We start from the raw sequence: 27,903 nt of genomic DNA, 5'->3' as shown, positions 1-27,903 counted from the left end.
CATGAATGTCTCAAGGGTAATCTGTTTTCGAATTCTACTAATCCTAATAGGCGAACGAGGTCGAGGATTGGAGTAAGCGGAACCAATCTTGGATACAGAGGTTGATTGATTAGAGAAAGAACGAATGAATGTCATGGGGCAGTCTTCATTTAACTAGTTGCATAAAGTGGGTATCAACCAAAAATGCGTGACAGCAGAAACACAACATTTGAAGGACAGGACAAGGAAACAGATAAAATGGTATGCTAGAAACGCAAGGAAATTCATCACAATTCGTCGCGTCGTGGATGTTCCATTCGGCCCCCCAACTCGGTCAATGGCCCCTGGCAGCGTTGCGCTGCTTGGCTGCCTCTAATGCTCTGCGAAGCCTCTGTTTATGTTCCAAGTCTTCATCCGTAGTTTGGCTCACGGGCGCGGGACTGGGAGATGGACCCGGGCTAGTAGTCGAAGGGCGAAGACTTGGAGGATGTAGAGGCACTTCCCCAGATGGGCTCGTTGAGGAGAAGCCTTGAACTGGAGAGACAGGGGCAGCGGCTTGTGGGTCGTTGTGCAAGCCAAGGAGAAGACGTTGAATGGTGGCCTCGATCTGCACAGGCCCCTCTTGAATGCTCTGCAACTTTGAATTCATTTCACCCTGGATCTTCTCATCCTCTTTTATCTTCTCAGCCCCCAGCCGATGGAAAATCTCCGGATCTGAGTTGGCATAACGCGCTTCAGCGACGGAGACTCCATAGTCGGCGTCGTTTAGGATCATGTCTGCAACCCCAGCGCTGCGGATGATGGCCTCCGAATCAGCTCCGAGCGACGCCGCAAAGGTTGCCGCGGATTTGAGAATCTGCCCAATTTCAGAGCGCGGTAGACCGGAGGCTCGGAAGGTGGCGGTATCTAGTCGGGCTGTTCTCGACGCAACCTCGTCCAGGAGGCTCTGATTTAAACCTAGCCCGTGCAAGATTGCGTCGTCGAAGGAATCCATGAGTCGGTTGGCTCGATCATCACGATCCTTGCACGCTTCCAGAATGTTTCGCCGTTCCATTTGGTCAAACTCTCCGTCTAGTTTTTGTAGACCCGATATATCACCCATGACCACAAGTGGTCGCCGCTCAGCCCTCTTCCGTCGTTGCTCACAGTCAAGGGCTATATCAAGACGTTTCTGGAATCGGATCTCAAGCTTTTTGTGAAGGTCGTTGACAATTTTCATGGTCACGGATGGGCTGCCTCGCTCGCTTGGTGAACCTTTGCTCTGTTGATCAAGGTCGAGTTGATTGAGAGCAGAGTCATAGGACTTGCGAAGTGCCGAAATCTCATTTTTTAGGCCTTCATCTAAAGGATTGAACACATGTGTCATGAAATCGTCTACTTCGTGTCGTTCCTCCTCTAATTGGACCCGAGCTTCGCTTTGCCGAAATTCTTCTTCCAAGGTATTGATGTCTGCATACCCGATCTCTTTCCCATTGAAAAGATCATCGATGTGCCGCTCAGATTCATCCTGACGAGCCATGCGCTCGTGTTCCAGATTTTGCCGTCTGGCTCGTGCTGTTTCCTCCCATTGATCAACGGTCCGTCGGATGTACGAAAAATCATCAGGAAATTTTTCAAGTTCTTCCCGAGTCGTGATGTGCCATGAGCTTTCAGACCGTTTGTCCAAGGGTGTCCGTAATATGGTGCGTAATTCTTCCACGAGGCCCCTCGACCGGCCTTGACGAAGAGTTTCTGGCAGCAATGGAACCGGTGGAGAGTTTCGCTCAGCCGGTTTAGAATAAGCGACGCTCTTGTGACGAATTAGACCCAAAAAGGTCTCGTCGGGATCTTTCTGCGCGGAAGAAGCAAGTGCAGTATTTGAGTTCGATCGAGATGTAGGTGCTGGTGCTGGTGCATTTGACATGACTCGCCCACTGACAGCTGCTTGCCGCAGGTCAGAATAGCCTTGATATGCTGGGCGAGCAAAGGTGAGGTTGTCCGAGCCTCGCTGGGGACCCTCTGTATACTGGAATGGCGTGTATATAGGCCGCGGGGGGTTCGTAGTCAAGGGTTCCAAGACTTGCTTCTGCGTATCCATCGATATGATCGATAAGGGTCTTGAGGGATTCGACTCTGCGCCCGAGGGCGCAGTAGGTAAGCCCAGAACAGCCTGCGAGCCTCCTTGCGCTTTCTTAACGAGCAGAGGACGACCACCTGAACTGTACTCACTGCCAACATCATCGAGATCTTCATCCTCTGTTGCCGTTGCCGCCGAGGGAGGAATTTCTTCTGACGCAACGGGTATCAGTCCCGACTCAACAGCTGGTTCGCCTTTATTGGAAGTTGGTAGCGGCTGAGGAGGGGCAGGATTAGGAGCTTGCAGAGTCAGCGATTTACTTTCAGGCTCAGGCTCAATATTATAGAGAATCTGCCGGAGCTTAGTCTCTTTGGCCATAAAAGCCGTGAAGATTTTATATCGTTCTTCATCTAAGTCAGCCACTGCCTCCTTACGTAGCATGGCGACATATCTTTCCAACGATGATTTGGCCCAGGGGTCCAGATCTTCGAAGGGGTCTTGGTTTACTGGCGTAGCCACCCTTCTGGGTCCTTCGACCACTTGCGCAGAACCATTCGAGCCCGACTGCAAATGGTCGAAAAATGACGAGCTGTTTTGCGTTGACTGCGGGCGCTCTACTGGGCTAGTCTGGTAGAACGCGCCGGGGAGGCCTTGATGTTCCGGTTGAACTGGTTTATGCGCAGGCGATAATGGGCGAACCCATGCATTTATTACATCATCGATGCTTTCTGAACGTCCACCTGTAGACAAGGCAGAGCTGGTGGTATCCGTGCGGACCAGTTGGGGCGGTGTTGGTATTCCATGTGTTGTGCATGGACTGACGGGCGAATTTGAGCCACCCTGTCCCGACTGTGTGACCCCAGAGACAATACTTGGAAGCGTTTGATTTGTATCTGTTCTCGGGCGAGCAACAATGTCCGACTCGTCTTCCACAGACACGTTGGGAACATTGTCCGGAAGCTTTGATGGTGGTTGAGACCCTTCGTGATGCAGAGAGGGCGTCCTGCGAGGTGGGAACCACGCTGCATCATCAAAGTGCCCAGGGGTTGGGCCAAAATGCTCCCAATCCGATGGAGTTCCAGGGCCCAGAGCCGATGCGCTGACAGATGTAGTATTTGTATTGAGGGTAGGCGCAGGGCGGAATTCGTAAGACCCAGACATCGCAGCCGCTCCTGCGCCCTGGGCGAGCAGTGGAGCTCGCCCCGTCTGATCGCCTTGTTGGCCCGCTACATGTTGAGTGCCTTGTGGGATTTTTGGCGGCGGTTGTGGAACACCAGATGGTGGTGGTGGTAGTGTTGTATATGAAGGTGGGGGGGGAGAGGGTTGGATTCCGTGAAAAGGAGTTGCGACAGATGGATACGACTGAGATTGCGCATAGGCGTACCGTTGCTCATTTGTACTGGAAGGTCGAGGCTATGCGACTGTTAGTTATGCGACTTTGAAATTCTAACGTTCGACTTACCGGCAATGGGGGGCCGGAGCTCTGGTTGAACCGCACTCCCCACGTGGTTGTATCCGCACCCGCACTCGGTGATGGCAGTCTCTGTGGATTTGAAATCGGTCCATAGTTGGCTGGCGAATATGGAGCAGCCGGCGAATATTGAACAGCTGGTGCATATGAAGCAACCGGGGGACGTGGAGGCGGAGGAGGCCCTGGTTGCGACGGCGAGGAGAGACGCGGAGGAAGTCGCCATTCTGGCTGTGAGGGAGGACCAGACTGTCCGTGCATGGTAAGATGAATCAGAGCACTTTAGAAAGACAAGACATGAGAATATTTCAAGAGTCCGGTCTTTTCAAGGTGCCGAAGGATTCCTCCAGGGCTGTGTTGATCCTCGTGTTGGGTTGGGGTTGGGGTCAGCACGGGGTCGTCACCCCCACGAGACTTCCAGTGCAACTTCTTAACTACGACCGCGCACTGCCCGTTGGGCATATATACATGTATATATTGGAATGCATCCAAGGGCTTGGAGGCCTAGGATTACAAGCCTTCCAGAAAATCCCATAGTCGCATCTCATCCTTTGTTTTGCTATCTCTAGTACGGAGTATACTTGGCGGTTTTCCCGCTAAAAGTAGAGTGGATTTCAAGTACCTCCGAGGCATATTGGTGATATGAAGTTATTCAAGGGACCTGTTATCTTCCTTTGTTGCGAAAGCAAGTTTATTCCAAAAGAACACGTGTTTTTCACTGTTCTTTGTTGAAATATACCCTCAATCGGCGTTCTCTCCAAAAATAAACCATCCTCTTTCTTTGTCTCCCGACCCTTTGATATGGGGATTCCTTCAGCCATGATCTGCGGCAAGTATGATACTAATCTGACATTCATACTCCCATGGCAACTACATGGTCTGTGTTGGACTCACAGTCTCATGTGGCCCAAGGAAATCGAAATCCTGAGACCTGCCATACTCTTTCCACGTTCACATACCCATCCCTAGAACGATTGTCTATTCTGGATCCACCAAGGTATCAAGATGGATCCGAGGAAACGATTATACGAGGTCTACCCAGGTGGAGACATTGTCCATCCACCCTCGTTTCCAAAGCGGCCGGATCTTTTCAATCGAGCGCCGCTAGCCCCGGCGTTGACTGAAGACAACGCGTTTCTTGCCCGTCGATTTTGGCAGCAGCCAGATGAATCCCTCGGACGTGCATGGAAGGCACATGCGAATCGACCTTATACACGAGCAACCGAAGAAGAAGAATCGGTAATGCATGCGTTGGCTCACAATGTCTATGAACACCTGATGAGCAATCCAATTCTGCCGATCTCGCGTGATGATGCACGAGCCCGGTTCACCGCGGAGGGCTTAGATGAGACCTACAACGGCGTGCAGGGGCTAGATGCATTGGAGCAAAGGGCTTTTGTACACGGGCTGAACGTCAGAGATCCGGGTCTTTGGACGAAAGATACACTCACCGATGAACTGACATTAAGGGGTCTAAGCACAGATGGGAGAAAGACAGACCTACAACGCCGTCTATGGGAATACGAATGTGATGAGCGCTTTGGGGTCTTGAGACAAAGCAACCTGAGTCATTGGGGTATCTATCGTGAGCCAAGAGCTGTAGTGAGCCCTGCCACGAGAACAGATATGTCTGCACTCGAAATGTACACAGCAGCAATTAAACTCAGCCCGTACAATCCAACTTACTGGAACAGCCGTGCTTATTGTCATTATCTGCTGGGCTATTTCGATCTCGCCATTGGAGACGCCTATCGCGGAGAGCTTCTCTGCGAAGTGTTGACGACAGCAACCCAAAGGAACAAGCGGCCAGGAATGTATACCCGTGTTTGGGACGCCATCCAGCAGCACCTGATGGTAGAATTGAAGATCAAGGGAGTCCCAATGACAAGGGAGGTCCTGCAAATGAGGAAGGCAAACGGTATCAACTATTTCATCCCAACTCTGAGGAACGCCCTTCACAGCATCACCAGTCTCAGCCTCGCAGCACTGAATTGCTGGGATGATTTCGAAGACCATATGAAGGGTCAACTCCAAAGACCCCTGTCATACCGCGATATGTCAGTTCCTAAGAAAAGGATGACAGTGAGCGCTCCTGTGAGAGCGGGGATCGAGCACAGAAGAGATAATCCGTCAGCGCTTCATCCATCCCTTTATGGACATGAGTGGAGCCGCGGATGGATTTCAGGCGCCGATAGATATCCATACGACCAAGCAGACGTGAGACGCGAGGCACCATATTTTATCAATGCACTCAATGCAAATATCTTCACGGTCAGTGGCAATGCGGGGAAGTCTTTCCAACGGACATGCCAGGTGCAGCCCACCCTCAGAGAGGACAATTCCTTCAATGGTTTAGGGGTCTTTGCCACTGCAAACATCAAAGCAGGAACCATGATTCACTACGAGGAACCAGTTATTCGCGGAAATCTCATCCCCAACAGGCTGCTTGACGATGAAAGTGAAGACCCTCTCCATGCCCCACGATGTGACAACTGTCAAGCCGTGATTAACCCTGACTTGGTTCGGCATATCGAGCACAACTGGAACTCCATTCGTAACCCGGCACCTCTTTCCGGACGGAAACACCCGGATGATTGCGCGTGCCTTGACATAATATGTAAATGTGTGGATGTAGGTTACTCCAGAGCTACTAGGGGCGGTCTGCTGTTCTGTTTTCCCAATGATGCAATATCAGACGGAGTGGCTCCTCATTGCTTGGATATTGCGCGCGAAACATACCATTTCAAAGAATTCTGCGGTCTCGATTGGGGATGGTTGCACGATGCCATGCGACCAAATAAAGTGGCATGGGGCGGATCGCAGTATTTCACCCACACCAATGAACGCCACGGGACTATTTTGAGTCTACTCTTGAAGAGTGTGCTTGAACTTACGCTCCATCGCCGCCAAGAGGACCCTAATCTTCTCGCGCATGAGATCAACGAACTCCTCGTTCTCGAGGCAGGTACCGATACGAACGAGCCCTGGAGGGACAGCTGGTTCCCTTTTACTCTGGCCGGGAATATCCAGGTACCTTTTGATATCCTCTCCAACCTTGGAGTGGACATATTCAGCGACCTCTCCTTCGATACTTGGGTTATTCAGACGGTGCTGCGGAAGTTGCTAGTCAATGCTGTACCCTGGGAACATACGCGACGAGGTGCAAACCCAACGTTCAAGGACCGTGATGGTCCCAAACCTGTACTGCACCCAACTCTACAGAGTAGAATGAGAGAGAAAAAAGAAGACATCTCGGCAATGGAGCCATCGTTTGGAAACTTCTACCTCTTTCCCGGGTTAAGCATGTTCAATCATTCCTGTCGCCCTTTCGAGAACGCACTGTGGGGATACGATGACAAGGTCCCCAACCGCGTAGTGATCTGGGCGAACAAGGATATCAAAGCCGGGGAAGAAATCAGAATTCCCTATCAACGTTATAGGATCGCTGATCCCGTCGGCGAAAACCTCGATCTCAATATGCATGCCGTGCAGCTTTTTGGAAAGAACTGCGAGTGCCCTCGATGCCAAGGCAGGGGGGTTGCTCCTTCTATTGATAAGGGGAAGGCTAGATCTGTGTCTGTTGACGATGCTACTCAGGATAATAGGAATGCTGATTGGACACCAGGTCCAGTGGTGATTCCCCCAAAGCAGGAAACTTGGGGTGGTGTTCTCGGAGAGGGCGATTCAGAACTTGATGACTATTTGATGGAGTACCGAGAGATTGTGGATGATATATATGACCAATTCTACGATCTCGATGACCCGGAATCCGAGACTGACGAGGCGACTGAGGAGGCGACTGAGGAGGAGTATTCTGAAGATGGGACAGGGATAGCCCCGTATATAGTGTCCAGTTGAAGTTCTACGGGATCTGAGCTATAAATAGAACGAGGGCTTATTTCATTACTTCAACATGCGAGAGAGTAAACAAGTAGCATTTATTGCATAAAACCGGAGTTAACCCTAAATCCCCCCCCCCCTTCCCCCCAAATCCTGCTTTGGCCGGACTTAGGAATTAAAGGCATCATGCTACACCTCGATGCAACCACCGGATTATTAGCACATTCAACCCCGCATATAATGACTTCGGCTACAAAGGAAAGAGATTCTCCTGAGTCTCTTGATCTTCAATCCTTAATTCTATACTAAATTACCCTGAATCCCCCTTTCCATCATGTTTGCCCCAGCTGCCACCCCAAAGTCCCATCTCGGCCGCTACCGGCTGTTAGCGCCCACTGCCGGCGTCAAAGTAAGCCCACTATGCCTGGGAGCGATGAACTTCGGCGATGGCTGGTACGTAGAATACCTACCTTATATATCCAAACACAATATAACTTACACTAAAACAGGAAAGAACGCCTCGGCGAATGCAACAAAGAGACCTCTTTCAAGATCCTGGATACATACTACGAGAACGGAGGTAACTTCATCGACACGTATGCATATTACCAATCAATCTGTCTTGAATATTCCCAAAGGATCTAATCACTAACAAAATCCAAAGAGCCAACAACTACCAAGCCGAAGAATCCGAAAAATGGCTCGGTGAGTGGATGGAAGCCCGCGGCGTGCGCGACCAAATCGTCCTCGCGACAAAGTATACCTCGCCCTACCGCACGCACAACAAGTCTGAGATCCAGGCGAACTTCGTCGGCAATAATGCCAAGAGTCTGAAGCTGTCTGTCGAAGCGAGTCTGAAGAAATTGCGGACGGAGTATATCGATCTAGTACGTGGCTGCTCGCTTCTTCCGGCTTACTTACTCACCGAGACTATACTAACCAACAACTTCCGTATATATAGCTCTACGTCCACTGGTGGGATTTCAGCACTTCCATCGAGGAGGTCATGACCTCCCTCAACCAGCTGGTCTTAGCCGGGAAGGTTCTATACTTGGGTATCAGCGATACCCCCGCATGGATCGTGAGCAAGGCGAATCAATGTAAGTTTTACATTACAGCTGGCTATTACCACTACTCCTCCAAACCAAGTCCAAGGCCAAATTAACCAAAACCAAAACCACAGACGCACGCGATCACGGCCTCCGCCCCTTCTCCGTCTACCAGGGTAAGTGGAACGCCGCAACGCGCGATTTCGAGCGAGACATTATCCCCATGGCCGCGTCCGAAGGCATGGGCCTCGCACCCTGGGCCTCTCTCGGCGGCGGCGCATTCAAAACAACCGCGCAGCGGGAAGAGATCGCCCGCAGCGGGAACCCCGGACGACAGAATCCAGTGACGGAGCAGGATGTTGCGGTGTCGAAGGTGTTGGAGGCTGTTGCGGGTCGGCGTGGAACTGCTTTGACCAGCGTTGCGTTGGCGTATGTGATGCGCAAGGCGCCGTACGTGGTGCCGATTGTGGGCGGGCGTACGGTTGAGCATTTGTTGGGTAATATTGAGGGGCTTGGGGTTGATTTGTCGGATGAGGATTTGGCGGAGATTGAGGGGGCTTATGAGTTTGATGTTGGCTTCCCGATGAACTTTTTGTGTCGTGGGGATGATGTGCGTAAGGAGGCGCACCCGGCTAATTCGTCTTTCCTGAATGTGGCGGCTAAGTTTGATTATCCTGATTTGGTACGTGCGCCTAGGCCGAAGAAGTTGGATGCGTGAGGTGTTGCTGGATTGGATGTGAACTAGAGGATCGATTCAACGTCGAGTCTCTACTGTTCGGATTAGTCTTTCGTTATCGTGTAGGTGCAAGAGACGAAGAATATAAAACTTTTCCAAAACAAATCCATTATATGCATACAGACACAAGCGGACCAAGTGAGATTTGTAAAATACATGGGCAAAGAACACACAAGGAAAACCCCAGGATCCGATATACAGTTGTAAACGTGAAACACAAATCTGAAAGCCGGAGATAAGACAAGAGAAAGAAATGCAAGATAGAAACCTTATTTCGAGACAGAAGCAGTGGCGCGAACACGACGGCCGAACTTCTCCAGCTCGCCGATGATACCGCCGCCAGACAAGCTCCACTTCTCGCTCACCCACTGGTCATTGATGATCTCACGCAGCAGGCCGCTGCGGGCAAAGTACTCCATGAAACCACGAGCCTCGTCGCGAGTGAGGCCGCCCAGCGTCTGCAACTCGAGTGGGCTGACAGCCTTCTCTGCGGGGTGGAAGAAGTCCACGACGCGAGGATCGGCATCGCTGTAGGCTGGTAGTTGCGGGAATTCCGGCGAGGAGGCACTGATACCGGCCTGACGGGCGGCCAAGCGGTCCAGAGCAATTTTGAGACCCTCGGGGTTGGGGTTGTTCGAGCATGAGGTGGCGTAAAGGAGGAGACCGCCATTCTTCAGGGATTCACCCTCCTTCAGCAATGAGAGGAAGTGGTGGACGAAAATGAGGTCGTGCGCATGGATCGGCTTGTGTTCAGCGGAGCGGTAGGCACTCTCGGTCATCCAGTGGGCCAAACCATCCACGGTAACAAGCATAGGAGGACGGGGCTGGAAGTCCTTCTCCAATCCTGCGGCGGGGGCAGTAGCAGTAAGCTCAGTCCAAAGGGCCTGGAAGACCCGCCAGGCGACAGCAGGATCAGTGAATCCAAGCTTGGCGAGGTCTTCAAGGGTCGAGGAAGGCTTCAGCATCTTCAGACTCGGGTGTTTCTGGGAAACCTTCAGGCTAGCCAAGAGCTCCCGGTTGGCATCGACGGTGCGAGTCAACAGAGCCGAGGTTGCAGTAGGCTGGACATACTTCAGCGGGTTGCTATCTTCGATAGCGGCGTAGGCGAATTCACCGGACACAAGATCTCGGGCTGCAAGAGTGACAGGTCAGCAGCTGCAAAATTGAATATACACAGCAAATACACATACCATCGGGAATAGTGATAACAGCCCACTTCTTCAAGAAGCCCATGGCCATAGCCTGCAGCAAGTGCACGGTCTTGCCAGATCCCTTCATACCAGTAACAATTTTCTTGACAACCTTGCCCTTCTGGGCCTCATCGGCATCCCCAGAAATCTGCTCAAACAAACGACCCATCTCAATGGTATCACGTCGAAGGACTGTTCCAGGCCGGCGGAATATCGACCAGCCCTGTTTGGGCTTGAAGGCTTGCACTGCTCTCAATTGATCGATCATCGGCACAGGCAATCCCAGGACGGTACCACGGAGACGGGAATCAACCATAGTCTCCGGGGACAGCTCCAGCATGCCCTCAATCTCAAGGGCATTGGGGTTGCTCAGGACAATGCGTTTCCGCAAGGCCTTGCGCTCACCCACGGCTGGGGGGCGTCCGCCGCGGTCAGCGACCTTCTTCTTCTTCCTTCTCAAGCTGGTTGACTGTCTGTGCTTCATGGAGGTCAAGCTAGCTCCCTTCTTCTTGGCCGGCAGGGCATAGTGCACGGCAGTGGAGTGGAAGGAGGCGCTCGAAATCCGGGGCGTTGCGGACGGCGGGAGGAGTGCTCGCGGTGTCGGGCGAAGCCTCGAGAGGCAATTCCAGCACCACGAGGAGGCCATTGTTGTCAGTCACACCGGCGCAGCCAGTGAGGGGACAACCGGTGCTGAGATGGAGAAGTGGGTGGGAATTGAGTTGAGAGAACAACAGCAGTTAACACTTCGGTCAATAATTTGATGCGAAATCCGCCCGCCCTGAGAAGGAAAGGCGGTCGGGAAGCCTTAGTCATGGCAGAAAAGCAAAAGCGGCTGTATCTGATAACCAACTTTTTTTTTCTTCGGGCTGATACCAACCTTTGAACATCAACAGTCTACCAATACTACAGTATTGCTATGTCTGATATCGAGATGGCGAACTCCGCGCCCAAGTCTGCGGCTGGTTCCAAGACCGAGAGACTGTAAGAACTCCTTCCGAACCGCATACACGACCAAAAAGCCAAGAAGAGAAAACGAAGAAAAATATAGAAACTAACGTCCATGCCCAGGCCAATCACCGTCTCAAAGCCCACCCCCTACACATTCGACCTGGGCCACCTGCTCGTCAATGACCCCAACCCATTGGAGCTCCCCGCAGACCAAACCCTGAACGACTCGCTGAAAGCAACAGCCCGCGACGGCGTCCAAGTCCTGCTCAACCAGCTCCTGACAACTTGCGAGATCAAGACCTCCGTCTCCGACGGCGTTCTTCTCACCCTGCCAGCGCCGAACATCCACCTCCCTCGCCACAAGCCGGTGCCCGTCCCCAAGGCACCCACGAAATGGGAGCTGTTCGCCCGCAAGAAGGGCATCGGCAAGTACAGCCAGCAGCCCGGTGCTGCGGGCCAGGACAAGGAGCGCCGCAAGAAGCTGCAATACGACGAGGCTTCGGGCGAGTGGGTGCCGCGCTGGGGTTACAAGGGCAAGAACAAGGACGACGAGAACCAATGGCTTGTTGAGGTTGATATGAAGAAGTGGAAGAAAGAGGGCGAGGCTAATGCCGAGGGAAGTAACATTCGCGGTATGTCGCGGACTGAGCGCAAGGACCGTATTAAGCGTAATGAGCGCAAGCAGCGGTCGAATGAGAAGAGGTCGAACCCTGCTCGTGCGAAGTGAGAGGGTGTCATTGATTGAGCTGGTTATATCGGGTTCTTCCGTGCTCTTTTCTTTTCTTTTTCACGCTTATTTTATGGCCTCTGGCTATCCTGTCTTGATTCGTTTTACATCTCTGGCGTTGGGGTTGGGAGTCGAATGGGATTCTTCATATATTGTGGACCTACCGTGATTCACCAAAAGCACTCTTATTGCATCTGTCGATATTTGCGATGGCCTTTACTAGATAGCTCAATATTTTTGATTATCTGTGTGAGGCTATGGGGATTATTGTACCAGAAATGATCTTGCTCGAACCGAACAGTGAGCCTTCCCGCTTTCTCTATTGTACAATCCTCGAAAGGAAACGCTAGATACATAATTTAAACAAAAATGAGCAAAATGTAAATGTAGACCCCATTTCAAAACGAAGCAAACGGGCATGGAGCAAATAGCGATGATGGAAATCAATGTCAACCGCAGAGGGGAATCTGGAGATGTTGCAATATCAAGCAAAGCATGGAATGAGATTTGCTGCGCTTCCAAATAGACAAGAGACAGCAAAAAAGGAGGGAGAAACAATGCGAGTCAAGCAGTATAGCACGAGTAAACGAAACGGCCGGCCATTCGCCAATTTCAGAGAAAATGCCAAGAGAGCAAAAGATGTACACATCAAAGGGGAATATTGTAGAACATCTGATCCCTATATGAGACCAAATGGGAATGGGGATATCCATCAATCATACGGTTAGTAGGCGATGGAGGTATTGTATCGGAAGTATGGGGAGAGGGAAAAGTGGTGGTGGAAGGTAGTTCCATTCTGAAACAACTTGTCCAATCCTATCTGGTCCTGCAGATAGAAAGGAAAATGGGCCAGCCAAATTGGAAGCAGGTCATAAAAGGTAGATAACGACGTGAAGCTGTTTTCATCTGAGACATATCTATGCCAAGAAAGACGTCTTTCGCATTTAAATTTTGATAGGAGAGAGCGGCGGGCCAAGCTCGGGAAGCTGGGAGATGCTCCGGGTGTGTCCCGTCTCGATATTCTTCGGCGGGGCCTTTCGGGTGCGAGCAGTGGATGGGCGAACAATTTCTGGGCGAGCCATTGCTGGGCGAGCGGTTTCGGGGCGAGCAGTTTCTGGGCGGGGTGGCTCACGAGATGGTTCACGGGATGTTTCACGAGCAGGCTGGCGCAAGGGCTGACGAAGAGGCTGACGAGCTTCTTCCCCAGCGCTGCTGCTGGAAGACGAGACTGCGCGTTCGTGGCTGCCAGAGGCCCGCTCCTTCGCCTTGGCGGCCTCCTGCTCTTCTGAGACTCGCAGGTCGCGCTCGTCCATCTTTTTCTCAAGTTCAAGGTATTCCTTCTCGGTCCAGCAACCCTGCCAGCAGTTCTTCCAGTCACATACTAAGAATTGGAAACAGAATGCGTCGATCTTCATGCAGGGCTGGAAGCAGATGCACAAGTTGCGGTAGTCCATTTTGTTCTGGTCCACGTACGAGTGAAGGAGGTTGAGGTGGCAGGTGATGGCGAAGAGGAGATAGTAATGGTAAGGCGGTAACTTGGAGAGCTCGTCTTTGAGTAGCTGTGGTGCGGTCTTGGCACCTTCGCACTTCATAGCAATCATCGTTTGCGTTGACTTGGGGAAAAGCTCATCTGGAAGCTCACGAAGCCAAGCTTTGAAGAGGGATCCGACCGTATTAATGTCATATAGATTAGGGGCTTCGAAGAGATCGATGTCGAGTTCTGTGTCAAATCTTCTTTGCCAGTGCTTGACCTCCCTGCCACTACCGGGAACACGGTAAAGGCCCTCTTCCTCGCAACCCTTGAAGTTTAGATAATCAATTGAGCGGTATGGCAAGGCAGGCATCCAGAACTCGGTCTTGTCTCGGCAGTCTTCGAGCTTCTTCGCAATGCGAGTCTTTCTCGCCTGCTCAATGAGCGGTAGGTTGATCACTGAGCACGTGTACGAATCATCGGTGATCATATCTCTCTCATTCGTGCTGCCGCTACGGGTGATCTTGCTAAAGAATCCTTTCCCGGCCTTGCCAATACGATCTGCAGTGCCGCTTGATGAAGACTTCAGATTGTTGAAAATGGCAGCCGAGGCGCCGGAAACTTGACTCAACGAACCCGACGCGACCATATTACCGTGGCTACGCTCTTTTCGCAAAGAGGTGGTGTCGGCTTGGCGCTCGGGAGGCTGCAAGCCTCCACGTTCGGGTCGCGCAGTCGCGCAACGGGGTGGATTCGCGGTCGTCGTTGCGCCTTGACTGAACTCTTCGAGTTTCGCAAGACCAGTAGAGGGGCGCCGGCGGGGTGGTCTGGGTCCGGAGGAGTCGTCAACTCGAATAGAGCGAGATCGGGTCAAAAGGTTTGCAAATCGTTGTTTGTTTTTCTTCGGCGCGGTGGACTCTAAATCCGTACCGACTTTCTTGGCGCCTGTTTGCTGCGAATCATTTTGGCCTGAGAGTCCGTCTGTAATCTTTTGTTAGATATGATCTACACATAAGTCGCGAGGGGAACTCACTAGTCCTTTCGGTTCCATTCGTACGGGCAGGTGCCCCTAGAAGGTCAGGCGTTGACTCGTACTGTTTGGAAGCCATTGGCATCTTCCGTTCTCTGGAGCTGCCTCTACTCTTGGGATGTTCGGTGGAGTTCTCCGAGCTATCTGAATGTTGTGACTTGTGGGATGGTTTCGGTGCTTTGAGGTTGCCGAAAAATGATTTCGAGGCATCGCGCGTATGCCTTGAGTCTTTGGGAGAAGGGAAATGTTGAGGAATCGCTGTGAATCCGGGTGTCGGAGGCTCTATGCCAGGAGTATGTGGGAGAATAGGGCTGGTTGCCTTATTGTCGGAGTCCTGCGCGACAGGGCGAATTGTTGCGCCTTTGAAGAGTGGAGAGCTCGATGTAGACTTGGGCGAACGCGGTGTTAAGGGGCTTGGTCCGTCTGAACTACGGTCACATGGCGTCACAGGCGATGAGGCTTTATCCTTCTTCGAGTCGGTCTTGCACGAGCTCAGATCGAGGTTGGGCACTGTGGACATTCGCTTCGACATGTTGGGCGGCAATTAGACCCGATCCAGGATGGTGAAGGCTTGGGGGTCAAGAATTGGTGGAGCTTCAGATGAATTGATCCTTGGGCTGCTAGATGTGTACTTGGCCAGCTTTAAAGCCGACGTCAGGCATGCGACTGAGAGATTTGTACGGGGATCAATGATCGAGGTCTGGCCGTGTAGTGGGGGGCGCGAAGGGGATTCCAAGCTGAGGAGTACTAGGAGATAGGCAATGTTGTCTACCTGAACGTCCAGTGTAATGACGAAAGTAGTATGGGATTAAACGAAGTATCGAGGATGCGGGATCTGGAGCGCCAGTTATAGGGTCAGCGCAAAATCAGAGACAAGTGAGAGGAAACAGAAGAGTCAAAAAAGAAGACAAGAGGTGAGACCGCAGGTGACATATGCAGGCAAAGCCCGAGTTAAAAGAAGCCACACCTCGACCCTTTGTTGACAGCCAAGGCTAGGAAGGAGATGGTAGAAACAATGGACGGGTCCTGATTGTCCGTTGATCACTCACCAAAAGCCTCATATTATGGGTTCGATTATTCCCACCGATATCTCCACGTTTTGAGAGACGGGGGCTTGTTCAGTGCGAGTTCACGTTTTCCCCCTCTTTTTGGGCGCTTCGAAGTTCAAGGGATCGGCAGGGAAGGGGCGAGATAGGAGTCGTGTGGATCAAAGTCAAAAGAAACAATTAGTGATCCCAGGGTATGATGTATGTATTATGTAGGAGTTGTCGAAGTCGGAGATGTGAAAGGTGAGGAATTGCAGAATTGTAAACAAAAAAAAGTCGCCAAAGTCCAAGTTTCTCCTAATAGACTTAGCGGTACACTAGTCCGAGCAGAGACTATCAGACCAGCCGCGCTAGTATTATAGAAGTCATAATTATTAGATCATATCAGAGATAGTTATTAGGTATTAGTATAAGAATTAGTTATGATTTGAGAATTAAAATTGGAATTATCACAATTATATTGACTTGAAACATTTCCATATAATCTTCTTACTGCAACATCTACAACATACAACAAACAATTCTATGAAAAAAAGAGGGGAATATTAATTCCTATCTGATCCCCCCTGAAGGGCGAAACGTCACTTAGACCCAACACCTTGCGATGATCCGAGTGTGACGGTGGATAAGCATCATAAATATCTTAACTTCCATGAATAATAATTACTCAATTGACATTCGCGTCACCTCCAAACCCAAGACACTGGAGCTTTACGGCATGAGATTCTATTTGCTTAGTTCGAATGTACTCGATACGATAGTGGGCTGTACTCCATCCAGAGTACACGAATGATCAGAGCTCTCCACTTTTGTAGGTCAGAGCCACGGAATGTGTTGCCTTACGTTACAGTGGATGTGGCCTGTCATTGGTAAATCGGCGAGCCAGTTACAGTGCAATAAAACAGTACCTGATTTTCCTTGCCGGAATATCCACGGTTGGGATTGGGGTTGTTTATGGTTACTATAGAAGCGTACAAATATACATACAGGGCCAAATAGTCTATCTATAGCATTCAAGGTAATCAGCCATTAATACTCTATATCTATTTCACAACCCCGTTGTATATCAGGGGTAAGAGCTAAATTAATGCACAAACGTGTCCGTGTCCGAAGTGCCGCGTCCACTTTTATAAATTAATATAGTAGCCTGGGTCTCGGGTCGAACCTTGGAACCCATATTCCCGCTTACCGATGAAGACTCAGGCCATGGCTCAATTCCTGTTTTAGAGACATTTTTAGAAACAGAGAGGTTTCCCGAGGTCCGTCTGCGTTGTTCACCAAACTTTGTATAACATGGGAAGACTCGGAGCTACAACGCTGATAATACTCCGGGGCGCTAGAGAGAAAAAATAGATTGTGTTTGATATTAATCTGCATGCAATAACTATACCCGCACAATTTCCATTAGTTATACTTCGACACCCTTGGATACAATTCCTATTACCTATTCCTGGCTCACAAGGTTCTCTGACACACCGCCCTCGCTTTCGCATTCCTCTCATTTGAGGTTCCATCCAATCTGAAACATGGCTGGAGATGTCAAACTAGCGCCTCGGGGATGACAGTGCTTTGAGCGTGGTGCACAGGGCATGCTGAGTGGATATGATTGGGTTTCTACCAATCAGTGTTGATTATATAGTGGCAGAATGTACAACATAACAACCTTTTAGGGCTTGTCAGGAGTAGTTATACAATCGATAAGATAGTTATTATTAACCGAGACCCATCGCACGTGACTTTCACGTGAGCGGTCACGGGCCAAGTATTCCAAAAATAATCTTTGAATCCCACTAACCGCTTTCTTCTTCTTCCATCAAAAAGTCAAGCCACGTTTTGTGCACAGTGTCGTGCATAAAGGATCTAGCTGACAACTTCACCGCCTTCTACTAAGAACATTAATAATTTCACAAGCTCTCAGATCCTTCGATCTACTAACCTGCACATCCACTATCCAATCAGTGTCCCCCCTCTAATCAGCCACCTCCATCATTCCAAGACATGGCCCTAGTATCGGGCCCTGGTAGAGCCGGGGTCAGCCCCGCAGACTCTGAACTACACACCTCAAAGCATGTTACTTACATCAAGAACCTGGACACTGTGCGTGCTCCTTGAAAGAAAATGTTGGGTGAATGGTGATGATTGACCGACACAGCGGAAAGATGAGCTGGAATATTGGCTGACCGAGCACCTACGACTAAACGGTGTATATTGGGGTCTTACAGCCCTGCATATCCTAGGTCATCCGGATACCTTACCTCGAGATGAGACCATCGACTTTGTCCTTTCATGCCAAAATGAGAATGGAGGCTTCGGTGCTGCCCCGGGTCATGATGCCCATATGTTATATACTGTCTCTGCCGTTCAGATCCTCGTAACCATTGATGCTGTGGATGAACTTGAGAAGCGGGGTCGAGGCGGCAAGGAGAAAGTTGGGTCTTGTACAGAATTCCCTTATACTTACTGATATCAAGGATGGTTTACTAAACTATTACTTACAGTCATTGCAAACCTACAAAATGCAGATGGCTCCTTCATGGGAGACCAGTGGGGCGAAACAGATACCCGATTCTTATATGGTGCCCTCAATGCCTTGTCACTGTTGCGTCTGATGGACCTAGTCGATGTCCCCAAAGCCGTTGCTCACATTCAAAGTTGTGAGAACTTGGATGGAGCTTATGGCATTCGCCCCGGTGCCGAGTCCCACGCTGGTCAGGTATTCACCTGCATTGGCGCGTTGGCCATCGCTGGTCGCTTAGACTTGGTGAATAAGGATCGACTCGGAGCTTGGCTCAGTGAGCGCCAGATCGAAAGCGGTGGTTTCAATGGTCGACCAGAGAAGCTTGCAGATGCCTGCTATAGCTGGTGGGTAGGATCAAGCCTTGCCATGATCGACCGTCTGCACTGGATCGATGGCGATAAGCTTGCCGCATTTGTCCTACAATGCCAGGTTGGTTAATTGCCTATTGTGTCTTGTAGTCTCTTGCTAACCATTACGTAGGACCCCGATGCTGGTGGCTTTGCTGATCGACCGGGAAATATGGTGGATGTGTATCATACGCATTTCAGCCTTGCAGGGCTGAGTTTATTGAAATTCGATGGCCTCGAAGAAATAGATGCTGTTTAGTGAGCTATGGAGTATCTAATATTCTATCGTATGATTTGCTAACTTGAATCAACAGTTGCATGCCTAAGTCAATCACCACCAAATGCCTTGCCGGGTAGTTCATCAGTTGATTGATAGATGGATCAATGATCGATCCATATTGAAACCTCCCGCAATCTAATAACCCATCGTTCTTTGCCCTATGGACTTTGGGATACAATGCGGGGGGAGAATAATGACCACGTTGACTTATTCCGCTTCATACCCCCCTACAATGGCCCAAGAGCTGTTAAGACATCGTGGCACATACCCATTGTGTACCTTAAGATAATGATGACAAGATGAATGAAAGTTGTTTTGAGGTATCAATGACGTCCCGTGACTTACCCGCGACCCAACAATACGCACCTTCCTCGAATATCAATAGCTTATTGATAATGAAGACAGGCACGACCGTCCGCCTTGTGCACGTGCTTATAACGGTCTCTCGTCCTCTTCCATCGCTCCTTCGCCAGCTTCATTCACACCTGCTTTGGCTTCGACAGTTTGGTTGTTTTTGCCCTTTCCAGTTGCATCTCGTTCTATCTGTTTAGTTGTTGCCTCCTTCGGGGCCTTGGATCATGGCTGAGACTATCCTCATGTGTAGCATCTGTCCTGGGCAGCCCCATTTCAGCGATGTCTCTCACTTGTTGACCCATGCTGCCTCCAAGGCTCATCTGGCCAGCCACTTCAAACTCAAGCTTCGCACCGACGATCCTAACGCGATCGAGCTTCTCAAGCAATACGACGATTGGTTTGACGCCAATGGCTACGCGAAGCAGCTGTCTGCTCGCATGGCCAGCAAAGAAGTTCGGAAAAAAAGAAAGTCGGACGACGCATTGGCTTCCGCCGCTAAACATACAAGTAACCGAGCACCCAATGTCGAGTCTGAGGGCTCCAGTACTACTACAATCACAACTACCCCAGTTTCCGATTGCCTCGACCCTCGCTTGGCTGATTCTCACAATGACAAACAGCAACATGCGGAGACAACCATCCCGCCCATTACGCCAACCCCTTTGCCTATGGCAAACAGCAATGTGAAATCTCGAACGGGTCCCATCCTCCGCTCGATGCGATCCTCGAATGGCACAAAGTCAGACGGGTTGCAGCCGGTCGATGCTTCTGGACCAGCTGATGAAAATCGATCATTGGCTTTGCCCGTGACACCGATACAGCGCCGATACAAACCGGACCCCTTGGAGAGAACATGGGTTGCTAGCAAAGATACCCCTGATCCTTTTATCGATTCTGGTGATCAAATACAGGCATCGGGCAACCCTGAGATGGACAAGACTCGGGCCGAAGAAATCGCAAGACTCAAGGGAGTTCTGTGGCCAGGTATGGATCTTTTTGATTCCGCCACGCTGCAGATGCGTCGCCGACGCAACCAGAAGAAGGATGGTGCTGTCTTGAAGATGATGGAACGTACTTCTTCGCTCGTGGAGCCAACCGAACAGGTCTTTTCCCCACACGGAGGTCTGTTGAAGGAGCGTATTATCACGGGTAACGTGGAGGAATACAGCCCACTGAAGGGAGAGACTCCAGTTCCCAGACGAGGCATCGCTCGTACCAGGAGTACTCGTCTAACCAAAGCCGACCCCAACGTGCCCCGTGCTGTGGACAGAAAAAGACAGAAAGCCGACAAAGGCCGCAAGAACATGGAAGGGGAGGCCAAAGAAGAACAAAGCTTTCTCCGTCGCTCGCGCCGTGCAGCGGACCGTACTCACTCTTATGTTGGCGATGATGAAGAGTTTGGTCTTACTGTCAACACCTTTGGCAAGCGGCCCAAAGGTGGCTTCGGCATTTTTGTTGATCAGGAAAAGGAAGAAGAGGATAGCAAATCATCCTACCCGGACCCGGGATTCAGAACGCAGTTTGACACCTTGACCCCCACTCGCCTTGTTTTGAACGGAAAGACGAACACCGGTAGTCATGCCTTGAGAATTGGACACACCTCCGTTGACAAAGAGAACATTGAGCCTATTCCGAACCCCCAAGGCCGAATTGGCCCCCACAGTTGGCACTCCCCATTTGCTAAACGCAATTTCCTTGATGACTTTGGATTCGACCCACCATGCCTTCCTGATCTTGGTGAATACGACGGCTTTGACAAGGCTGCGTATCGCTCCAACCCCCTGCAAGCCCCCTCGAAGCACCCTTTCTATGACAGCCAGTATGAAGAGGAGCATACTGCTCAGAATGGCTGGCTTTCAATTGACCAGACAGTTCCATCCGAAGAAACCATCCCAGAAGACGGGCACCTCTTTTCTGGATACTATTTGACTACCGATGCGAACTAAATGTCATGATCTCATGACCCTGTTGATCTATCCCAGATGCAATCTGCTGGTCAACCCTGCGATACAGTGATGATATGAAATGCTCCGAAATGACCGAAGATGTGACCGAAACCCCAGACAGTGACAATGGTAGCTTGACCATGATTTGCGCTTGCCCGACGACCCGGACTTATTGACACCCAGCCTAATTGCTATTTCCAAACAATTGTGATTATCCATGGGTGTCCATTTGTATTTCCCATCCTTGATGGGCCGTTTGATATGCTGTACAATGTTATGATTAGCCAGTATCAATATGAAATGTCTATCAAAAACGTTTTTCGTACCATGTAGCATGTATAGATCTCGACAATTCTTCTTAGGTGTCCTCTTCGTAAAGTCCTAGAGCTGCCCGAACGACTTTTTCTGTACCTCCATGTACAGACAGGCCTTTCCAAGCTTACCGACACATCTATGATGAACACTCGCCAACTCCATGTTCTCATTATTCATAATGATCATGCATAACTACTGGACTCAAGCTCAATATAGTCGAGTCTTTGAAAACCTAGATGTCGTCGAAGCGTGTAACCCTGGAATCGGGCGAAGACTTTGAAATAGCAAGCAGGCTATGGTATAACCTTGCTGCAAATCGATTACTCCATCGCCGCTCCAGCAACATCTGTTTGACGAGGGCAATGGTATACAGATCATTCAAATCATCTGCAACAAGCAGCAGCTGAAAACAACCGATCCACTACCAGTGTTTCATCACTTCTGACGTCTCTACCTTTGGAGATATCCGTTTGATATGTTCTTCGAGTACATCTACGTCTCGTGTTTCCTACATACAGTACCCTCTATCATCTAGGTGCATTTTAATATGTTGCTCTTCTTGTACTTTAATACGGGAAACGAACGAGTGCTGGGAAGGTATGATAATGTGGCCCATTATGGCCAGGTCTAGCAAATTAAATCTACTTTACCCACATCTGATACGAGCTGCCCCGGCTATTCCTCGCCTCTGAATGACGGCTCGCTGAGAACAAGTGGAGCTGGCCTTCAGCTTCTCTCCATTGCTTGTTGTGATGACTGGAACCAAACACGTCTACAGCGACCAATCGCATTTTGTCGCCCTGGTATCTCGTCACTTGCACTGTCTGTCACCACACTCCCTGGTCAGAAGACGAAAGGAGAAAGTGGTCGCAACTTGACTCGATTAGACTAACAACAGCTATTGTACGTGAAAGCTGTACCAATACCATCCTTTCCTTATAGACATATTCCTCTGTAAAGACTATATGTATTATTCTTGTTCTGGATCTAGGGGATGTAGCCATGTTAAGTGAACATGAACGTGAACGTGAACATCGCTCACTCGGCAAAACCAGTGACAGCTAGTAGTTGAGTCTTAAACCCTGCGTTGAGTTACCTTACTGTTTCTCAGAGGCTACGAGGAGATAGGTGGATCACCTGGGTAAGTTGATCAGGCTTGATGGTAATGTGTCAGCTTCGGGGACCATAGATGGGGAGAGGGATGAGAGATCTTGAGAGACTGAGGGTGATGATAATGGGCTTTATGGCTGGAGGAGTGGGCTTCTCTATGATTATACGGATACTGGAGTGAATATCAGTGTGCAGGTCGCCTGAAAGAGCAATGGGAAGATAGAGAAAGGAGCTACCATTGATGCTATACAGTCTGAAGTGATGAAAGGGTCCAGAGACCGCTGCCTGGAGCTGCCTAGTCAGGTACCTGGTCAGGTGCCTTCCCTTTTGGTCAAAAATCGTCACCAACCCCATTACCCCGTTGCCTTAAGCCATTGGGAAGGTATAAATACCCCCTCCCCCCCTTTATCTCTCTTCTTCTTTCTTTCTTCTTCACTCGTTCTGTCTCCCGTCGATCTTTGCTGCGGCCTGGGTTAGGCCGAAAACTAGGTTCGAGCTCCGCTCATCTAAGGGCACGAAGCATGTTGTGGCCCGGCCCCCTGCAACCTCTGTGGACACCGACCGTACTTCCCCAGGTTCTCCATTGACGTATGTGGAGCTGAACAACGTGCTCCTGGAGACGGCCTCTGGCCCTCTCTGGAAGCCAATTTTTGGAACCTTTTCACAGAGATAGCCCTCTGTTGCCCAGTGAAGAATTCTCTGAGGGTTTGTTTCTTTCTTGAAGGTTCCTTCCTTCATGGTCCCTTTGTGACTGTGCTTTGTCTTACCTTTTGTCTCCTGCCTTGTGTCTCTTGCCTTGTGTCTCTTGCCTTGTGTCTCTTGCCCCGTGTCTCTTACCCTGGGTCGCTTACCTGTTTTGCCTGATTGATGGTTTTGTTTGCTCATGCAGTTTGTGATATTTGTTTCTTTGTGCACATGAACTTGATAGTCCACCAATTTATCACACTCTCTCCCTATCAGAGTTGTAGATGTCTATACTCAACATCACTCATGCAAACCTCAAATCATATACACCTACTCCTTGTAGACATTCATAGACATAGGCTTTCTTTGTCACACAAAATTGACTCAAGTTGTTCTCAGTAAAATACAAAATAGCAATTCACCTGGGCTGGGCAGGATTGGGGGTGATGAGTCAGCAACCAATTAACTCCACGGGTGGATGCCCAGGGCTAGCGCGTTCTGTACGCGTCGAGCTCCGAGATGCGGAGAACTCACATGGGACATTATTTGGAGCATACCTAATTTGAGATCAAGCTGAGATTAAATACCTCAGTATTGAATTCCATTGAAGTCGCTCTCCTATTATCAACCTGTAACTCCACTGCCACTCCACATACTTGCGGTGAGAGCATTGGTATCCTTCGTCAAGATGGCACCTCATTCTTCGCAATCCTCTGCACCCTCTCCATCATTGAAACGAAAGCAAGCGAGCATCTCTAGCTTCTTCACCCAGAAACCCGCATCAACCCCGGCCAATGCACCCAAGAAAAAACAAGCATCGCCAGCCGACAAACCCGAGCCGAAGCAAGACAATACCCCGGAAGCTGATGATGACGATGATGATGATGATATCGTGGTGCCAGCACCAAAGCGAGCCAAAACCACGGGCACAGTCGCGGAGGCGCCAATACGAGTAGCGACAAGCGTGCACTTCGAGCACACCTCTCAGGCAAGCAGCAGCAGCCAGCGTACCGATATCTTCAAATTCCAGAGCTCCCCTGCCGCTCCGTCAGCTGCGGTAGAGGAGGAAGACCCAGAGCGGAAACAGCGGAAGAAAGAGAAGGAGAAACTACACCAGCAATTCGTGCGGAAGCTCGGTGGGTCAGATTGCCAGGTTGGCATTGGGAGATTAGCAGTGAATGATGCAGCTAGCGCAGAGGTGGAAGCTGCAGAGGCCGAGGAAGAGGACGAGCCTGCTCCACCACCCTCGGTCAAAGGAAAGGGTGCGAAGAAGGCCGGGAGCAAGCTCACACCCATGGAGAAACAGGTCATTGAGATCAAGCGTCAGAACATGAACACAGTGCTGGTCATTGAAGTGGGATACAAGTTCCGCTTCTTTGGGGAGGATGCGCGCATTGCGGCCAAGGAGCTGGGAATCGTGTGCATCCCCGGGAAGTTCAGATTCGACGAACGTAAGTATCTTCTCTATTATTGCCGAAAGCATACTAATGTTAGGACCTACCGCAGATCCATCCGAGGCACACATTGGCCGGTTTGCATCGGCTAGTATCCCGGTGCACCGACTACACGTGCATGTGAAGCGACTCGTTACAGCCGGCCACAAGGTCGGCGTGGTGCGACAGATCGAGACCGCTGCGCTCAAGGCTGCGGGTGATAATCGCAATGCGCCATTTGTTCGCAAATTAACCAACCTCTACACGAAAGGAACCTATATTGATGACGCCGAAGGTCTGCAGGGCCCTGCACCGGCAGCGGGAGGTGCCTCTCCTGCCACTGGGTACATGCTCTGTATGACGGAGACCAATGCCAAGGGCCCGGGGAACGACGAACGAGTTCATGTGGGGATTGTCGCTGTCCAGCCGGCTACGGGTGACGTTATCTACGATGACTTTGAGGATGGCTTCATGCGGAGCGAGATCGAGACACGACTATTACACATCGCCCCCTGTGAGATCTTGATTGTTGGAGAGATGTCCCGAGCTAGCGAAAAACTCGTGCAGCATTTATCTGGAAGCAAGATGAATGTCTTTGGGGACGCCGTGCGCCTCGAACGGGCCCAGAAGAAGAAAACCTCCGCCGCCGAGGCACATAGCCATGTATCTGAGTTTTATGCAGGAAAGATGAAGGCTACCAGTACCGAGGAGGATACCCAAGCTGCGAAGTTGCTTCAAAACGTCCTTAGTCTCCCGGAGCAGGTGACTATCTGTCTGTCTGCTATGATCGAACATATGACCGAGTATGGGCTGGAACATGTGTTTGACCTCACAAAATATTTCCAGCCCTTCTCGGCTCGTTCGCATATGCTTCTGAACGGAAACACGCTGGTCAGTCTAGAAATTTACCAAAACCAGACGGATCACTCGACAAAGGGTAGTTTATTCTGGACCTTAGATCGGACGCAAACGCGATTCGGACAACGCATGCTGCGGCAATGGGTTGGAAGACCTTTGCTAGACAAAGTGCGCCTCGAGGAGCGGACGAATGCTGTCGAGGAGCTTATTGATCCTGCGCGAGCGGTTCCGGTGGAGAGAGTACGAGGGTTGCTACGCAAAGTCAAGAGTGATCTTGAGAAGAGTTTAATCCGGATTTACTATGGAAAGGTAGGTAACACTTCTGCAATGATGACCACATCTATACTAATGTTGAGCCAAGTGTGAGCGACCCGAACTTCTCACTGTATTGCAAGCTATGCAGATGATTGCAATGGAGTTTGCAGATATCAAATCACCTGCCCAGACGGGGTTCCAATCATCGCTAGTGGGTGAGGCCATCGCCTCTCTGCCTACGATCCGAGCGTCAGTCGTCAAGTATCTAGATAAGATCAACATGCACGCTGCACGAACCAATGACAAATATACCTTCTTTCGCGAAGCGGAGGAGACAGAGGAGATCGGCGAACTTAAGCTCCAAATTGGAAGCACTGAACACGGATTGTTAGAACATCGCAAAGAGGCAGCGTCAACAATTGGAAGAGGCAAAGTCGAATACTCCACAGTATCCGGCATTGAGTACTTGATCGAGATCGAAAACAACTCCCCGGCACTCAAGCGCGTGCCCGCATCGTGGGTCAAAGTCAGCGGCACAAAAAGAGTGTCTCGCTTCCACACGCCAGAAGTCATCCAGCTCATCCGCGAGCGTGATCAGTACAAGGAGGCCCTAGCAGCAGCCTGCGACCAGGCATACAAAACCCTCCTGGCTGATATCGCAGCACAGTATCAGTCCTTCCGGGATTCTATACAATCCCTCGCGACACTCGACTGCTTATTATCACTTGCAGACATAGCCCAGCAACCGGGCTATGTCAAGCCAGAATACACAGAAGAAGCAGGCCTCCACATCGAGCAGGGCCGACACCCAATGGTCGAGCAACTCCTCACAGACACATACGTACCCAATGACACAAATCTATCGCACGACGGCACGCGCGCCCTCCTCGTCACCGGCCCGAACATGGGCGGTAAATCCAGCTACGTGCGACAGGTAGCACTGGTCGCAATCATGGGCCAGATCGGATCCTACGTCCCAGCCGCTTCCGCCCGACTCGGTCTCCTGGATGCGGTCTTTACGCGCATGGGCGCCTTCGACAACATGCTGGCTGGCGAATCAACCTTCATGGTCGAACTCTCCGAAACAGCAGATATCCTCAAGCAAGCAACGCCTCGATCCTTGGTTATCCTCGACGAGCTGGGCCGCGGCACATCGACGCACGACGGTGTCGCTATCGCGCAGGCGGTGCTTGACTATATGGTGCGCTCGATCCAATCACTCACCCTTTTCATCACGCATTACCAGCATCTCTCGCGCATGGTGCATTCCTTCCCGGATCATGCTCTCCGTAATGTCCATATGCGGTTCACGGAGACGGGTAGCAAGGACAAGGACGGCGATGGGGAGATTACGTTCCTCTACGAGGTTACTGAGGGAGTTGCGCACCGCAGTTACGGGTTGAATGTTGCGCGTCTGGCGAACTTGCCCTCCGATGTTATTGACGTCGCCCGTCAGAAGAGTGCTGAGCTAGAGGAATCTATCCGGCGGAAGCGGTTGGCTGGGCTTCTGGGGGCGGTTGGTCGGGTCCTTGATGAGAGTGGTCTCGACGGAGAGTCTGCTGATGACGGCCTTCTTAGTAGGCTCATGGCCAGTGCGGAGCAGCTGTAGCTCACTAGGACCATGTATGTCGGAGAACGAATCTTGCGATTGTCTGTGATGGAGTAATATACATTAGTAGAATATAGTAGAATAAGTATGGCATTTGTTGAAGCTTTATAGCAAAAGCCAAATATCACATTATTGGCTTATGCGGCCTTGTGTCTTTATGTCCTTCCCACTTCTCGGTTTTATATCTTGAAAGACAAAAAGGCGACAAAACGCATCAGATACAGACCTTCCAATTTAGAAGGGACGAAGGTTTGACATAGCACAGCTACCGTCTACACCAATGTACTTGGTAGACTAGAAACTCACAAGACTACACTGGCAGATTCTACTAACGCTTTCAGACCTCGACCTCGACAAGGCTGAACCGGAAATTTTCAAACTTTTTTTGGATTCCATTGTTCTTTTTGTCGATCGGGGCTTGGTTCGAGTCGGCGTTTTCTTTTCTAAGTACCAGTAATGGGGGAAGCTGGTACGAGGAAGAGAAGAGAGGAAACAACATAACAACCTCGTTTGTCGCATTGAGCCCATGCAATCACGCCTAAATGGACGTGTGTATGTAGTAAAACACCAAGATCGAAACCAGACCAGACCGTGCCACAAGTCCACAAACCAGCCCTCGCGCAAGAACCTGATTTCGTTTTCTCGTATCAATAA

General features: G+C 50.5%; 9 protein-coding genes across 9 annotated transcripts; 6 read left to right on the top strand and 3 right to left on the bottom strand.

The window, feature by feature from the left end:
- Positions 1 to 313: 313 nt before the first annotated feature.
- On the bottom strand, positions 314 to 3,764 carry LCP9604111_2295 (uncharacterized protein; the record flags this gene model as incomplete). Its single annotated transcript, XM_039069756.1, has 2 exons — positions 314 to 3,448; positions 3,498 to 3,764. 2 exons carry the CDS (start codon positions 3,762 to 3,764, stop codon positions 314 to 316), a joined length of 3,402 nt encoding a protein of 1,133 aa, XP_038932422.1.
- A 744-nt stretch (positions 3,765 to 4,508) lies between these two features.
- LCP9604111_2294 (uncharacterized protein) lies at positions 4,509 to 7,361 on the top strand (the record flags this gene model as incomplete). The annotated part of the gene is made up of 1 exon (XM_039069755.1): positions 4,509 to 7,361. The coding sequence occupies one exon, from the start codon at positions 4,509 to 4,511 to the stop codon at positions 7,359 to 7,361; it is 2,853 nt and encodes a 950-aa protein (XP_038932421.1).
- Positions 7,362 to 7,677: 316 nt separating this feature from the next.
- Positions 7,678 to 9,110, top strand: LCP9604111_2293 (aldo/keto reductase; the record flags this gene model as incomplete). Its single annotated transcript, XM_039069754.1, has 5 exons — positions 7,678 to 7,796; positions 7,853 to 7,939; positions 8,008 to 8,230; positions 8,305 to 8,443; positions 8,527 to 9,110. The coding sequence occupies 5 exons, from the start codon at positions 7,678 to 7,680 to the stop codon at positions 9,108 to 9,110; spliced, it is 1,152 nt and encodes a 383-aa protein (XP_038932420.1).
- A 287-nt stretch (positions 9,111 to 9,397) lies between these two features.
- On the bottom strand, positions 9,398 to 10,964 carry LCP9604111_2292 (mitochondrial 37S ribosomal protein mS29; the record flags this gene model as incomplete). The annotated part of the gene is made up of 2 exons (XM_039069753.1): positions 9,398 to 10,260; positions 10,319 to 10,964. The coding sequence occupies 2 exons, from the start codon at positions 10,962 to 10,964 to the stop codon at positions 9,398 to 9,400; spliced, it is 1,509 nt and encodes a 502-aa protein (XP_038932419.1).
- A 270-nt stretch (positions 10,965 to 11,234) lies between these two features.
- Positions 11,235 to 11,993, top strand: LCP9604111_2291 (ribosome biogenesis protein RRS1; the record flags this gene model as incomplete). Its single annotated transcript, XM_039069752.1, has 2 exons — positions 11,235 to 11,299; positions 11,387 to 11,993. 2 exons carry the CDS (start codon positions 11,235 to 11,237, stop codon positions 11,991 to 11,993), a joined length of 672 nt encoding a protein of 223 aa, XP_038932418.1.
- Positions 11,994 to 12,937: 944 nt separating this feature from the next.
- On the bottom strand, positions 12,938 to 15,026 carry LCP9604111_2290 (uncharacterized protein; the record flags this gene model as incomplete). Its single annotated transcript, XM_039069751.1, has 2 exons — positions 12,938 to 14,445; positions 14,498 to 15,026. 2 exons carry the CDS (start codon positions 15,024 to 15,026, stop codon positions 12,938 to 12,940), a joined length of 2,037 nt encoding a protein of 678 aa, XP_038932417.1.
- A 2,512-nt stretch (positions 15,027 to 17,538) lies between these two features.
- On the top strand, positions 17,539 to 18,762 carry LCP9604111_2289 (Rab geranylgeranyltransferase subunit beta BET2; the record flags this gene model as incomplete). Its single annotated transcript, XM_039069749.1, has 5 exons — positions 17,539 to 17,637; positions 17,693 to 17,978; positions 18,039 to 18,487; positions 18,539 to 18,663; positions 18,720 to 18,762. 5 exons carry the CDS (start codon positions 17,539 to 17,541, stop codon positions 18,760 to 18,762), a joined length of 1,002 nt encoding a protein of 333 aa, XP_038932416.1.
- Positions 18,763 to 19,263: 501 nt separating this feature from the next.
- Positions 19,264 to 20,985, top strand: LCP9604111_2288 (uncharacterized protein; the record flags this gene model as incomplete). The annotated part of the gene is made up of 1 exon (XM_039069748.1): positions 19,264 to 20,985. One exon carries the CDS (start codon positions 19,264 to 19,266, stop codon positions 20,983 to 20,985), a length of 1,722 nt encoding a protein of 573 aa, XP_038932415.1.
- Positions 20,986 to 23,782: 2,797 nt separating this feature from the next.
- Positions 23,783 to 27,249, top strand: msh3 (mismatch repair protein MSH3; the record flags this gene model as incomplete). Its single annotated transcript, XM_039069747.1, has 3 exons — positions 23,783 to 24,545; positions 24,601 to 25,694; positions 25,747 to 27,249. The coding sequence occupies 3 exons, from the start codon at positions 23,783 to 23,785 to the stop codon at positions 27,247 to 27,249; spliced, it is 3,360 nt and encodes a 1,119-aa protein (XP_038932414.1).
- Positions 27,250 to 27,903: the final 654 nt, after the last annotated feature.

This window comes from Penicillium roqueforti, assembly GCF_015533775.1.
Source record: "Penicillium roqueforti strain LCP96 04111 chromosome Unknown scaffold_02, whole genome shotgun sequence".
NCBI classification, from domain to species: domain Eukaryota; kingdom Fungi; phylum Ascomycota; class Eurotiomycetes; order Eurotiales; family Aspergillaceae; genus Penicillium; species Penicillium roqueforti.
This window is presented reverse-complemented; position numbering and strand designations above follow the sequence as displayed.